The sequence below is a fragment of the Papio anubis genome, chromosome 7 (genome assembly GCF_008728515.1).
Source record: "Papio anubis isolate 15944 chromosome 7, Panubis1.0, whole genome shotgun sequence".
Lineage (NCBI taxonomy): Eukaryota > Metazoa > Chordata > Mammalia > Primates > Cercopithecidae > Papio > Papio anubis.
In genome coordinates this window covers 28,825,140-28,839,909 of record NC_044982.1, presented here as the reverse complement: position 1 = coordinate 28,839,909, position 14,770 = coordinate 28,825,140, and the positions used below count along the sequence as shown (strand labels likewise).

At 46.0% G+C, this 14,770-nt stretch overlaps 1 protein-coding gene across 5 annotated transcripts in view; it reads left to right on the top strand.

The window, feature by feature from the left end:
- ADCK1 (aarF domain containing kinase 1) overlaps positions 1-14,770 on the top strand; it is a 129,983-nt gene that overhangs the window by 42,660 nt on the left and 72,553 nt on the right. For all 5 annotated transcript variants that reach the window (XM_009212045.3, XM_009212046.4, XM_021941445.2 and 2 more), the window contains exon 4: positions 11,989-12,192. In XM_009212045.3, the coding sequence (XP_009210309.1) occupies positions 11,989-12,192 (204 nt within the window). The remainder of the gene's footprint in view (positions 1-11,988; positions 12,193-14,770) is intronic.

Below are 14,770 nucleotides of genomic sequence, written 5' to 3'. Positions count from 1 at the left end.
ACTGAGGCATAGAGACAACAATCTACTTGGAGTTGGGGCTAGAATTAAAATTTTGTCTTTAGAACCCCAGTAACGGTTGTAGGTTTTTAGAGTCAGAAGACATCTTAGAAACATCTAGCTCTGGGAAAGCAAAGACATTTCCTTTGCAAACTCCAGTTGATTAGTAGTGGTTGAGTGCAGGTTGGAGAATAAGCAAGTCGTCACCTGGACTCACTGAGTGCGTGCTGTGGTTGATTAGTGATGTCTGATGTGTGGCACGGGCGCAGTAACGGAGGAGAGGCACATATGCACTCACTTGCTATTCCTGACTCTGCTCAACCTCTCAATTTACAGATGAGCTGAGGTCCAAGAAGCTGAGATGATTTGTTCAGGATTGCATAAGTAGGGGCAGTAATTGGCAGAATTGTCCCAGAATCCAGGTCCCTTGAGTCTTGATTCAAAACTTTTTCTTCTGAGGTATACTGGTATTCTAAGAGGTATTTCATTATCGTCTTGGAGTTAGACTGCCGGGATTCAGATCCCAGCTCTGCCACTAATTAGCTGTGTGGCCTTGGCCGAACCATTTAACCTTTCTGAGGCTTAACTTTACCATCTTTAAAAGAGAGGATAATAATTGTGCCTACCATATAGGATGGTTATGGAATTAAATGAGAAAATACATGTATAAAGGGTTCAGAGTAGGGCCTAACACATAGTAAATACTTAATCTGTGATAGTAGCTCAATTAAAATATTCCTTTTTTTTTTCCTTTTTGTTGAGACTGGGTCTTGCTCCGTCCCCTAGGCTGGAATGCAGTGGCACGACCTCAGCTCCCTGCAACCTCCGCCTCCCAGGTTCAAGCAGTTTTCCTGACCCAGCCTCCTGAGTAGCTGGGACTACAGGCACATGTACCACCATGCCCAGCTAATTTTTGTATTTTTAGTAGAGATGGAGTTTCACCATGTTGGCCAGGTTGGTCTCGAACTCCTGGCCTCAAGTGATCTGCCCACCTTGGCCTCCCAAAGTGCTGGGATTACAGGCATGAGCCAGTGCGCCCGGCCAAAATGTTCCTTTTTAAATTGCATTGTCTTTCTAGGTTCTTGGTGGACACAGATACAAAATCATCCCCTGCTCACTCCTTCTGAAGTATCCCTCAGAGTTGCCCCTCAGAAATAGTTGCTTCTCTCTCTTCTCCATGGTATGCTCTGGAATCATTTGGGTTTGAAGTGCTCCTGGAATTTGTAATTTCATAATGAAAAGTCCCACAGTACTAATAACCAGGTGTGAGACGGTGCTGGATCTGTAACTACCTGCAGCTCTGGGGCAGTTTTTGCTATCATACTTTACACTCCCGAGAAGTTCATTTTGGTTTGGGTGTGTGATGCAGCCCTGGAGGCTTGGCTGTGGTTCCCCAAGGACCAGCTGCCACATGGGGCCTCTCTTGGCCATTTTGCTTAGTTGCTCCTCTGACTGGAACGTCACTATAACATCTCCTTCTGACCATCTCTGCTCCCCTAAGCCAGTGTATTTTCTCCCACCCACCCTGAACCTTGTTCTTAGACTGGACCTCAGTAGCCAGCTGGTGCCAGCCCCCTCTTCTTACAGCTGCCTCTCCTATAGTCTTAGAAAGCAGGGCCTAGTCAGAGCCTAGACCCAAAGCTATGCTATGGTCCTCTCCCCATCTTAATCCAGCCATGCAGGACCCTGGGTCACAGTTCCCTTTGGGTGACCCTGAGGGGGACCCAGGGAAGCCTTGAGACTCAGGAGGAGTCCATGACTGTCCTGGAAGCCAGGCCTGGTGTGATGGGGCTTTGAGCTGACCCCTGTATGATTCAAGACAGGAGTGCGGAGGGCTCTCTGGGTATCTTGTGATGGGCAGGTGGCTCTCGTTGAGTGAATCATCTGTGATTCCACATCCTGACTGGTTTTTGGGAAAAACATCTGTTCTGGATCCTCCAACAGAGACCCTCCTGGGGTCTGCCCAGCTGATCCCTGCTAAGAAAGGGTGGAGTGGGGGCTGGTGGGAGGAAGGCCTTCCCACTGGGGAATGGTCAGGTCATTGTCCTTGACATTGGAAAGCTCTGTTGCTCTGGGCCTCTCATTGGGTCCCAGCCTCGTTTGGTTGCAACCTGGCCATGTCTAGGGTTGCTTCCCTGCTCTTTCTTCTGTGGACCCGAAGTGGAGCAGCTGATCATATCCATGGAGCTACTGCATGGGCAGAAACCCCATCTTCTCCAGGAGAGGCTCAGACAAAAGGAGGATTTTGAGCCACCCTGGGGGAAAGGAACTCCTTGCTCTGCCCTTCATTCTGGGATTGTGGAAGGCAGTCACATCACTTGCTTTTTCTTCTAACTTATGAGGAATGTGTAACAGTGTAGACAGGCAGCAGAGTGTAGAGAAAGACAGATGTTTTGCAATTAGAAGACAATGTTTCAAACCCTGAATCTACTATTTACTGGCTGAGTAACCTTGGTAAGACCTCTAACTTTTTGGAGCCCAACTTCTTTCATCTGTACAATGAGGAGAATGATAGTACCTATCTCAAGGGCTCTTACCTGGGTCAGGTGAGATAATGTGTGTGAAAGACTTCATGCATTTAATTTAATTTAATTTAAGCAATCAATTAATTAATTAATTTATTTATTTAAGATGGAGTTTTGCTGTGTGGCCCAGACTGGAGGACAGTGGCACAATCTCGGGTCATTGCAATAACTGTGTTATTTAGTTTTCTTTCTTTTTTTTGAGATAGGGTCTCACTTTGTTGCTGAGGCTGGAGTGCAATGACATGATGATGGCTCACTACAACCTTGACCTCCTGGGCTCAAGCAGTGCTCTCACCTTTCAGCCACTCAAGTAGCTGGGACTACAGGCGTATGCCACCACACCTGGCTAATTTGTCTTTGTTTTTATTTTTTGTAAAGATGGGCTCTCACTATGTTGCCCAGGCTGGTCTCGAACTCCTGGCCTCAAGTGATCCTTCCACCTCAGCCTCCCTAAGTGCTAGGATTACAGGCATGAGCCACTGAACCCAGCCTTGGTTTTCAAATAGTTGGGAATTTTCCAGATATTTTGTGGTTATTGATTTATACTTTGGTTCCATTGTAGTCAGTGAAAATATTTTATGTATTTTGATCCTTTTAAGTTTCCTGAGATCTGCTTTATGACTCAGAATGTGGTCTGTCAGCTGCATGTGGTGGCTCATGCCTGTAATCCCAGTGCTTTGGAAGACTGAGGCAGGAGGATCACTTGAGGCCAGGAGATTGAGACCAGCCTGGGCAACATAGTGAGACTCTGACTCAACAAAAAATTTTAAAAAATTACTTAGGTGTGGCGGTGTGTGCCTGTAGTCTCAGCTACTGGGGAGGCCAAAACAGGAAAATCCCTTGAGGCCAAGAGTTCAAGGCTGCAGTAAACAGTGATGGTGTCACTACACTTCAGCCTAGAAGACACAGTGAAACCATGTCTCAAAAAACAAACAAAAAGAATATGGTCTCTCTTGGCAAATGTTCCTTTTATACTTGAAAATAATGTATATTCTGTGTTGTTGGACAGAGTGTTCTATAAATGCCACTTCAGATTAGTTGATAGTGTTCAAGTCTTTTATATCCTTACTTATTTTCTATCTGTTATATCATGTATTGAGAAGATACTGAAATCCCTGCCTATAAAGTGGATTTTTCTGTTTCTCTTTGCAGTTCCTTTAGTTTTTTTGCTTCATGTATTTTGAAGCTGTGTTATTGGGCGCATAAATGTTTAGGATAGTATATCCTCTTGATGGATTGATCCCTTTATTGTTATGAAATGATTTTCTTTATCCCTAATAATATTCTTTTCTCTGAAATCAATTTTGTCTGCTATAAATATAGCTGTTTCATCTTTCTTTTGATTAGCATTGGCATGATATATCTTTTTTTAAAATTTTTTTTGAGACGGAGTCTCGCTCTGTTGCCCAGGCTGGAGTGCAGTGGTGCCATATCTGCTCACTGCAAGCTCCACCTCCCGGGTTCACACCATTCTCCTGCCTCAGCCTCCCGAGTAGCTAGGACTACAGGTGCCCGCCACCATGCCTGGCTACTTTTTTTTTTTCTGTATTTTTAGTAGAGACGGGGTTTCACCATGTTAGCCAGGATGGTCTCCATCTCCTGACTTTGTGATCCACCTGCCTCGTCCTCCCAAAGTGCTGGGATTACAGGCGTGAACCACTGCGCCCGGCCTGATATATCTTTTTTTATCCTTCTATTGGGTTGGTGCAAAAGTAATCACTGTTTTTGCCATTACTTTTAATGAAGACAGCTATTTTGCACCAACTCAATACATTTAACCTATTTGTGTTTTTATATTTGAAGAGCATTTCTTTTGGGTGGTATACATTTGGGTCTTTTTTGTTTTTTGAAATGGAGTCTTGCTCTGTCGCCCAGGCTGGAATGCAGTGGCGCGATCCTGACTCACTGCAACCTCCGCCTCCTAGGTTCAAGCGATTCTTCTGCCTCAGCTTCCCAAGTAGCTGGGATTACAGGTGCGTGCCACCATGCCTGGCTAATTTTTGTATTTTAAAAGACAGTGTTTCAACATATTGGCCAGACTGGTCTCGAATTCCTGACCTCATGATCCATCCGCCTCGGCCTCCCAAAATGTTGGATCTTAAAATCGTATAAGAATCTTAAAATTGTATACTTTCATTTCTTCCCAAGTTTTATGCTATCGATGTAATACATGCCTTTATGTTATAAACACCACATTACATTGTTATTAATTTGGTTAAGCAATCATTTTTCTTTTAAAGATATATAGAGTATAAAAAAGTTCTTGTGTATTTACTCATAAAGTTGTTATTTCTGGTCTCTCTGTTCCCTTATATAGATTCATATTTTTATCTGGTTTCATTTTTCTTCTGCCTGTTGAAGGTTCTTTAGTTTTTATTTATTTTTTATTTGTTTTTTGAGATGGAGTCTTGCTCTGTCGCCCAGGCTGGAGTGCAGTGGTGTGGTCTCGGCTCACTGCAACCTCTGCCTCCCAGGTTCAAGCGATTCTTCTGCATCAGCCTCCCGAGTAACTGGGACTACAGGCTCATGCCACCATGCCCGGCTAATTTTTGTATTTTTAGTAGAGGGGGTGTCACCATATTGGCTAGGCTGGTCTCAAACTCCTGACCTCGTGATCCGCCTGCCTCTGCCTCCCAAAGTGTTGGGATTACAGGTGTAAGCCACTGCACCTGGCTGGTTCTTTGACATCTCTTGTAGTACAGGGATATGAAATCTATCAGTTTTCCTATGTCTGCAAGAACTTTTATACCTTTATTTTTGAAAAATTTGCTGGGTTTAGAATTCTTTGTTTTCAGAGATGTTACTATACTAACGTCTGCTTGTATTGTTTCCAGTGAAAAATCTGCCATCATTCTTATCTTTATTCTTCTGTCTGTATCTTTTTTCTCTGTATAAATTGTTTTAAAAAATTATGTAGCTTTCTTCATGTTTCTTGTGCTTGGGGCTTGTTGAGGTCCTTGAATTTATTAGTGTATACATTTAAAAAAAACAAATTTGAAAAAAATTTCAGCCATTTTCTTTAAATATATATTTATATATTTAATTATAATTTATATATATTTAATTATAAATATATATATATATTTCACTCCTCATCTCTTCTCCTTTGGGGACTTCAACTACATATTTACTAGGCTGCTTGAATTTGTTCCACATTTCACTGATGTTCTTTTCACTAAAAAAAAATTATTTTTACTTCTATGTGTTTCATTCTGAATAGTTTCTGTTGCCAGGTTTTCAAGTTCACTAATCTTTTTTATATATATATATTTTAGAGACAAGGTCTTGCCATGTTGCCCAGGCTGGTCTCAAAATCTCTGGCTCAGGCAATCCATCATCCCCCTTGGATTCCCAACGTGCTGGGATTACAGGTGTGAGCCACCATGCCTGGCCTGATACTTTTTTTCCCCTGCAATGTCTAATCTGCCATTAATCGCATCTTGTGTGCTTTTCATCTCATGCATTATGTTTTTCATCTCTAAAAGTTTGATAGGATTCTCTTTCTGTCTCTTTTGTGTCATCCAGGCCTTGGTTCACTGCAACCTTTGCCTCCTGGGCTCAGGCAGTTCTCCTGCCTCTGCCTCCCAAGTAGCTGGGATTTCAGGTGCGTGCCACCGTGTCTAGCTAATTGTTGTATTTTTTGTAGAGATGGAATTTTGCCATATTGCCCAGGCTGGTTTTGAACTCCTGAGCTCAGGTGCTCTGCCTGTCTTGGCCTCCCAAAGTGCTGGGATTACAGGTGTGAGCCACTGTGCCTGGCATTGTGCTTTTATTTTTAGGGTGGTAGATATTTTTGTATTCTTATAAATATTGAGCTTTGTTCTAGGACACAGTTAAGTTACTTGAAGTAGTTTGCTTTTTTCAGATCTTGCTTTTAATATTTGTTAGATGGGAATGGAACAGTATTTGTTTTGGGATATATGCCATTACTGATGCAAAGCCCTTCTGGATATTGCCACAAATATCCCATGAATGATGAGTTTTTTTTCAGTTTGGCGGGTGGAAATAGGTCCTATGTGGATGCTGGGTACTGTTAACCCTAAACCTTTTGGGTTGTTCTTTTCCTGGACTCAGACCATTTTTGGATTTGCAGGTGCTGATCGGTACTCAGCTGTATATGCAGTGGGATCTCTGCAGACCTTTAGTATTCTTTCTTTGTACAGCTCTCTCCTCTTCACTACTCTGTCCTTTGAACTCTTTCTGACTCTCAGCTCTATCTCCTCAATTGAGGAGTCTTCCGGTCACTACCTGGCTTCCCCTCCGTGCCACCTCAGCCTGGGAGCTCCCAGTGCGGTGAACTGGGGCATTCATCATGTTCACCTCGTTTCTTTCTCATCTTTCGGGAATCACTCTTCTTCCTTGCCTAATGTCAAGTGTCTTGAACACCATTGTTCTATATATGCTGTCCAGTTTTTCAGATGGGAAGGTAATTTTAGTTCCTGTTTTGGAAGAAATGTCAAGGTTGACATCATGATCTATGGCCTGAAAAAGTCCAAGTTTAACCTTGCCATTTCCTAAGGTGGAGAAGACTGTGGGAAGAACAGGTTTGGTGGTAGTGGGAGTGGTGGGAAAGTCAGGCTAAGTTTGAAGAGCCTGTTGGATATCGGAGTAATTGATGTTAGAGAGGCAGCTGTAATCAGCAAGCTCCAGTCAGAGGAGAGGCCTGGGCAGGAGATACACATCTGTGTGTGTCAATGTGAAGATGGTATTTATAGCCATGATACTGGATGAGATCCCCAAGGAAGTATAGTTAGAGTATTGGATTAATCCTATTTTTTATTTTCTGTATTTTCTGGTGCTTTGACATCTTGGTTTTGCTGGCGTTGGAGGGACTGCTGCTCCCAGGGTCAACTAATTCTTAGAGATAGGTAGCAGCTCTCTTGGGAATATACTTTTTTTCTTTTGAGATGGAGTCTCACTCTGTCATCCAGGCTGGAGTATAGTGGTGTGATCTTGGTTCACTACAACCTCTGCCTCCCGGGTTCAAGCGATTCTTGTGCCTCAGGCTCCTGAGTAGCTGGGATCACAGGTGCCTGCCTCCACACCCAGCTAATTTTTTTGTGTTTTTAGTAGAGGCAGGGTTTCACCATGTTGGCCAAGCTGGTCTTGGACTCCTGACCTCAGGTGATCCACCCGCCTTGGCCTCCCAAAGTGCTGGGATTACAGGCGTGAGCCACCCACTCATGGGAGTGTGCTTTTCATATGCAAATCAACCAATTCAGAGCCCATACCTCACAACCACCTACTTCATCAGGCTCTTTTACTCTGTACTACTATTCTCCTGCCCTAATTCCCCCATCATTAAGTAGTAGACAACTAGGGACAGCTCCTATGCCCCAGAGCCCAATGAAATTATTCAAAGTAACCAGTCCTATCCTGTTTACCCTGCCTTGACCATTCCTTCACATGGAATAGCAGCAAAGGCTCTTGTCCACATTTTCCTGCTTTCCCCCTCTGCCTTTAGTTCTGGTGCTTCTTTCCCCACGTGGCCTGGCATGGCATGCCATCATGCCATCTATTTCTAGAGACTTGTCAGCAAAGGCTTCTGCTTTCATGGTAATCATTTCTGTGTTTGTGTGTCTTACCGCATGTGATTGAAACAAATCCCAATACCCTTGTAGTAAGTATAGAAGTACCAGCTCTGGCTAAATGGATACGTATATTACCTCACCTCATTTAATCTTCATAGCAGCCCTATGAGGTGTAGGTACTATTATTATCTTACTTTTATAGATGAAAAAACTGAAGTAGGGAAAGGTTACGTAATTCGCCCAAGTCCACCAGCTTCTGTGTGGTAAAGTTGGGATGTAGCCTGAGACACTCTGAAGTCCTGTGTTCTTAACTACAGAACTATGTGTGGTCAGGGTGGGGTTCAGTCTGAGGTTAAATTCTTTTAATATGTTTACAAACTGCACCTCGTTTTTTTCCCCTAAGACATGATGAGCTTTACTTTGTTGTCTAAATGACAACGTAAAGGTTAACATCTGGAAAAGAGAACTTGCAGACTGTGGGCCTGATTTCTTGGGGATGAGGAGTTACAGTTTCATTTTCCTGATGGACAGCACACATGTGTGCCATGGGACCCTGCCAGATTAGCAAAGAGATGCTGGATTCTCTCTGATCAAAACTGGTCCAGTCTGCGCGCAGAATCTTGTCCATTTAAAGCTGAAAAAAATGATCAGCTGGACTTTCCATTCTCAGAAGATGCTGAAAAGGGATGATAAAAAAATTTCCCACATTATCATAATATTTATTATTCATAAGAAATTTGGGAAATACAGGTCAGGCGTAGTGGCTCACACCTGTAATCCCAGCACTTTGGGAGGCCAAGGCGGGTGGATCACTTGAGCTCAGGAGTTCGATACTAGCCTGGGCAACATGGTGAAAAACCCCTTCTCTACTAAAAATACAAAAATTAGCCAGACATGGTGGCGGGCCTCTGTAGTCCCAGCTACTTGGGAGGCTGAGGCAGGAGAATCACTTGAACTCGGGAGGCAGAGGCTACTGTGAGCCGAGATCACGCCACTGCACTCCAGCCTGGGCGACAGAATGAGATTCTGTGTCCAGAAAAAAGAAATTTGGGAAATACAGAAAACCTATATAGAAGAAAAAAGTACTCTTATAATTTCACACTCCAGAGATACCACTGTTAACATTTCATTCCTTTGGGGCTTAACTTTCTGACTAGAAGAATTAATCAAAGGTCAGTTTGGGGTCTGTCGCCTTCTCTTTCTGTGTCTGCCTGTCTCTCTGTGTGTGGGGTGTGTATGTATGACTATCGGATGGTCTCGTTCCTCTCTGTCACTTACACGACCCTAAGCCCCATTGGAGATATTGCCCAGTTCTCATGGGGAGCCCCATGGATTCAGTCTGACATTGATAGCTTTCTGCCTAGCTTGGGGACTAGGGCCCCTGCTCTTGGGGCTTTAGATGTGGGTAAAGGGATTGCTTTGACTCCATCTTGCCTAATCAATAACTAATCAACACTGAGTTGATTTTATTAGCTATTCATTGCCTCCCTCCCAAACCCCAAGCCAAGCTGGCTATGACAATGCTTTTCACTAATATGAGGCAGATTAAAACTCATTACATAATCCTAGCGCTTTGGGAGGGCAAGGTGGGCAGATTACTTGAGGTCAGGAGTTCAAGACCAGCCTGGCCAACATAGTGAAACCTCATCTCTGCTAAAAATACAAAAATTGGCTGGGCGTGGTGGTGCGTGGCTAAAATTAGTTAGGAGGCTGAGGCAGGAGAATCGCTTGTATCTGGGAGACAGAGGTTGCAATGAGCTGAGACTGCACTACTGCACTGCAGCCTAGGTGTCTCAAAAAAAAAAAAAAGAAAAAGAAAAAGAAAAAATGTCTCACAAAGCTCGAAGTGGACAGGTGCCTGCGGGCCTAAGGATGGCCTGGTAGTGCCTGGAGTGTGAGGCATCCCCTCTGCTGTGGCAGGAGGTGGGCGGATGTGCCCTTTGGCTGCTGGGTTGAGGGTGTTCAGGGCTGCAGCCGTCTCTTCTGGGCGGCAGCAGTCTGGGCGTGGTGGCTCATGACGGTAATCCCAGCACTTTGGGAGGCCGAGGTGGGTGGATCGCTTGAGCCTGGGAGATGGGGACTACTGTGAGCCATGATTATGCCACTGCACTCCACTCTGGGAGACACAGCGAGACCCTTTCTCAAAAAAAAATTGTGCACATTTATGGAGTACGTGGGAAATTCTTACACATTTATAATGTGTGGTGATTAAGTCAGGGTATTTAGGGTAGCTATCACCTGAGTATAATACAGTTTTCTAAATATAGTCATTCTCCTCTGCTATCAAACGTTGAATTTATCCCTTCAAGTTTACTTTATGTTTGTACCCTTTAATCCACTTCTCTTCATCCTCGCCCTTCCCACCACCCATATTTCCTAGTTTGTTATCTGTTTTTCCACTCTACCTCCAATATCACATGTTCTCTCTTATATGTGGGAGCTAAAACAAAAACAAAAACAAAAAAACTCCTCTTAATTTCTAAATTTCCTGTGTGATTCACTTGGCAACTAATTATATAGGATCTTTGAACACTTCTTCCACCTTTGTTGTCAACTGTTATTTAACTCCTCACATGATTTTATGGCCCCCAATATGTGTTAATTACATCAGCATCCTACGTGGCACTGAAAAGTGTAAGTCCATCCTCGTGGTTCACTCTCTTGGTTGACTGAGTTGGGAGAAGGCAGGTGCCAGGTCCCCACAGGGTACTGGGGTCCCTTGTCTTCTGCATGTGCCCATGGCCTCATCCTGCCTCAGAGGCTTAGCTCTTAGAAGGTAGGACTCTTATAGTACCAAGGCCCTCAGTTGGGCTGCAGGGATGACTGTGGATATGCAGCCTGGGGGCAGATGGGGCCACCTTCCAACTCTGGAAGGACCGGTGAGCACCCAGATGTGAATTAAGGCTGCTCTCTGTCCTAGACAACCTGCCCAGATGGCTTCTCCATGTGCCTCATACCCCTCACTACAGTGACTCCTCTAGTTAATAAGAGACCTCTGCTAAAGTTTGCTGCACCAAAGAACCGTAGATTTTGGAGTAGTTTCTAGACCTTCCTTTGATATTTATTAGTGATTTCTTTTTTTTTTTTTTTTTTTTTTCGAGACGGAGTCTCACTCTGTTGCCCAGGCTAGAGTGCAGTGGTATGATCTCAGCTCACTGCAACCTCTACCTCCTGGGTTCAAGCAATTCTCTGCCTCAGCCTCCCAAGTAGCTAGGATTACAGGTGCCTGCCATCATGCCCGGATAATTTTTTTGTATTTTTAGTAGGGATGGGGTTTCACCATCTTGGCCTGGCTGGTCTTGAACTCCTGACCTCATGATCCACCTGCCTCAGCCTCCCAAAGTGTTGGGATTACAGGCATGAGCCACTGCACCTGGCCTAGCAATTTCTTTAGAAACAAAACAACCTAATTTGTCTTCTTTAAAGATAGCAAAACTTGCTTCCCTGAGGTGCTGTGAAGATTAAAAGATACAATACCTATGACCATGTTTTATAAAACGTGGCAATCCAAACAAACAAAGCATAATTGGTATGTCTGAGGGGTGGGTGGCAAATACTTTAACTCCGTGTCCCTTGAATGAATCATTAGTAGGTTAGACTTGGTTAAAAGCCTTGAATGCTTATTTCTAGGGAGGGGGACCCAGACTAGGTAAGTTTTGATGAAGAGGAGGAGGTAGGAAGCACTGGGCCATGTATGAAGGGCGGCCTCTGTATGAGGTTGGAGTTGACTGCCCTACGTACCAGGAAGCTGGACACCAAGGGAGAAGGGGTGTGTGTGTGTGTGTGTGTGTGTGTGTGCGCGCGCGTGTGCATGCACCTTCCCTGGACATTGTGGGGTAATGAGGGTTTTCAAGCAGAGCAGGAAGGCGAAGGGAACAAGGTCTAGGGAACAGTCTGTACTCACACCTCTCTGGCCCTGGCCTGTCTTCCTGCAGGTGCACCTTCGCTCTGCCAGGCGTCTCTGTGAGCTCTGCTGTGCCAACCGGGGCACCTTCATCAAGGTCGGCCAGCACCTGGGGGCACTGGACTACCTGTTGCCAGAGGAGTACACCAGCACGCTGAAGGTCCTGCACAGCCAGGCTCCACAGAGCAGCATGCAAGAGATCCGCCAGGTCATCCGAGAGGATCTGGGCAAGGAGGTACCCACCTTTGCAGCGGGGATGGGCCTGGGTTGGGATGCTTCAGAAAAGGCCCCAGCTGAATTCTTGCAGTCTCGGCCAGGGTGCTGGGGATCCACCAGTGACACAAAACCAAATGTCACAGCCACTCTCAGTGCTGAAATCAAAGAGGTTAGAAGGAATCTCAGTGGCCCTCAGTGAAACATACCAGTTCAACCATATGAAATAGTTCCTATGAGACTGTTACTGACCTGAAACCTATATATGATTCATATGGTTCAACCTAATAATATCTGTCACTTACTGAAGGTTTAATGCCTTATTGAAGCTTTATCCTCAGCAGGGCTTTCAAGCCCATCCCATCTGGTTTCCACCTACCTGTCTATAAGTTGGTGGGGCAGAGTGACACTGTGGTTTAGACTCTAGAGCCAAGAGCTTGGACTTTGCACACATGATTGATCTTGGCACCTCACTTTCCTTATCTGTAGCCCACCACATAAGGTTGCTGTGTGGATTAGATGGGATAATGAATAGAAGGTGCTTAGTGTAGTACCTGATGTAGAGCAAGTGCTCAACAAATATTAGCTATTATTTGTATAGTAATGGTGTTCTATACTATTATGGTTATTTCCCCATGCTCTGGTCCCATTGTGCTACCTGTCTGAAGCTCACTGTGTTCTCTTAGTCCTCAGTGCTTGTGCCATGGTCTACCATCTGCCTGGTGTCTTTGCTTCTTTCTTTACTTGTCAAGTGACTTCAGGCCATCTGCCTATCTGTCTACCCAGCTAGCAAATCCCAGGCAGGGTGCTAGGTGCTGGGTTTCCCATCCAAACCCAAGCTCTTCTAGGAAGTCTTCTGTGACCCTTCCTTGACCGATCTTATCCCACCTTTGGGCTCTGCAGAACTTTGCTCCCTGCACTTGTGCAACTTGTGGATTGATTAGTTGTGTCTAAGGGTTTCCCTGCAAGTCATAGTCTTTGAGGATGAAGACCAAGACAGTCCTTTTACTCTATTTACGGCTCCAAAACAATACCTAGCAGGTGCCCTGGGGCTGCTTAAAGAGCCAATGGATGAACTAGAAATAGTGTCCTTAGGCTACTTGGCGCAGGGCCGGGAGAGTGGGGCAGAGGTTTGATAAAGACCAGTGGTTCCCTTTTTACAGGGAGCTGGCCCTGACCATTGGTCCCTTAATATGGAGCCGGCCCCAGCTACGCAGCATCCATCTAAAGGTGTCCCGCTTCTCAGTGATATCCTGGCCTGATGCGGGGCTTGGATCACACAGCGGGTGAGCATAGAAACGTCTGACTCCTCTGCCACTGAGGAACATTTCCTCCAAAGGGAGGGACAGTGAGTGAAAGGTAAACCCGATCTGTGGCTGGCTTCAGGGAGCAGGCTGCAAGCTGGGAGGATCAGGGTCAGGAGAGAAGGACCCTAGGCAGAGGGGACTGAATTGGCACAGTGCCGGCCCACGCATGGCTTTGCCTCTTAACAAGACTCTTGGCCCCCAGCTTCTAACAGCACGAGATTCACCCCAAAATTAAAACTAAATAAATCACGGTAATAACAGTGTGAAGTGCATCATTGCTGGCATGCGGCAGCTCTCTGGGGGTGGAAAAAAGGAGCAGAAGGCATCAGGTTAACCCTTGGAGGCTGACTTGTCTGGCGAGCTGGGGAGGGAGGTGGGACAAGGGCATGTCAGTGGCTGTCCCCAAGCCAGGGTGGAGTGAGGGCAGTTTGGAGTGTCAGCAGTCATGGTGGTCCACCCAGCTGGCTAAAGAATGTTTGGGGTTGGAGCACATCGCCTGCTCTTCAGGGCCCCTTCTCCGATCCCCTCCACCCCCTGCCGATTAGCCCTGAGCACAGTGGCCATGTGGCTCCTGCCCCACAATGCTTCTTTAGCTCCCTGAGAAAATGGGCCACTGTCCATGTCATGGTTCTGAGGGGCATCCCTCATAGCTGGGGAGCTTCTTCAGAGCCCTCTGGGTTCTTACCAGGGCCCCACAGGCACACACTCCGTCTTCCCTGCCATCTTCCTCCTCCTCCCCCTGGGAAGATGGCATTTGTTCCCTGGTGACACACTTTCCCAGTGTGTGGGTGGAGGGAGGGGAGCGGGGCCATGTGGGAAGAAGGGTGGGTGCGTGTGGGGGTGTGAGGGCGGGGGAATGTCACTCACTTGGCATTTCCAGCCTCCTCCAGCCCCTCCCATGACACTTCTCGGGGAGCAGTCTCGCCCCCAGGATGCTTGAGTGGGCCCCACTCATCCTCAGCTCCATGGCAGCCCAAGACCTGTAGAAAGCTCTGTTTCATCCCTGGCTTAAAAGAGGCTGTCAGTCTTGCCTCACCACCTTCCTAGGTCCCGGTCCTCAGATAGGCTTGAGGTTACCTTGGACTCAGAGATTCCGTAAGTGCTCCTAAAGCTCAGACTGTAGAGAGTGGAGGCGCGGTGAGAGACACTTGGATGGCCAACAGCAGTGTTAGAGGTCACTATGTCCTCAGACCCGTCCCTGTCGCAGGCAGGTGGGGCCCGGCCCTGTGGGGTGTTGCCAGCATGGGTGTGGGGGTAAGATTGAGGGTGCAGTACTTCTGGACCCCACGGTTC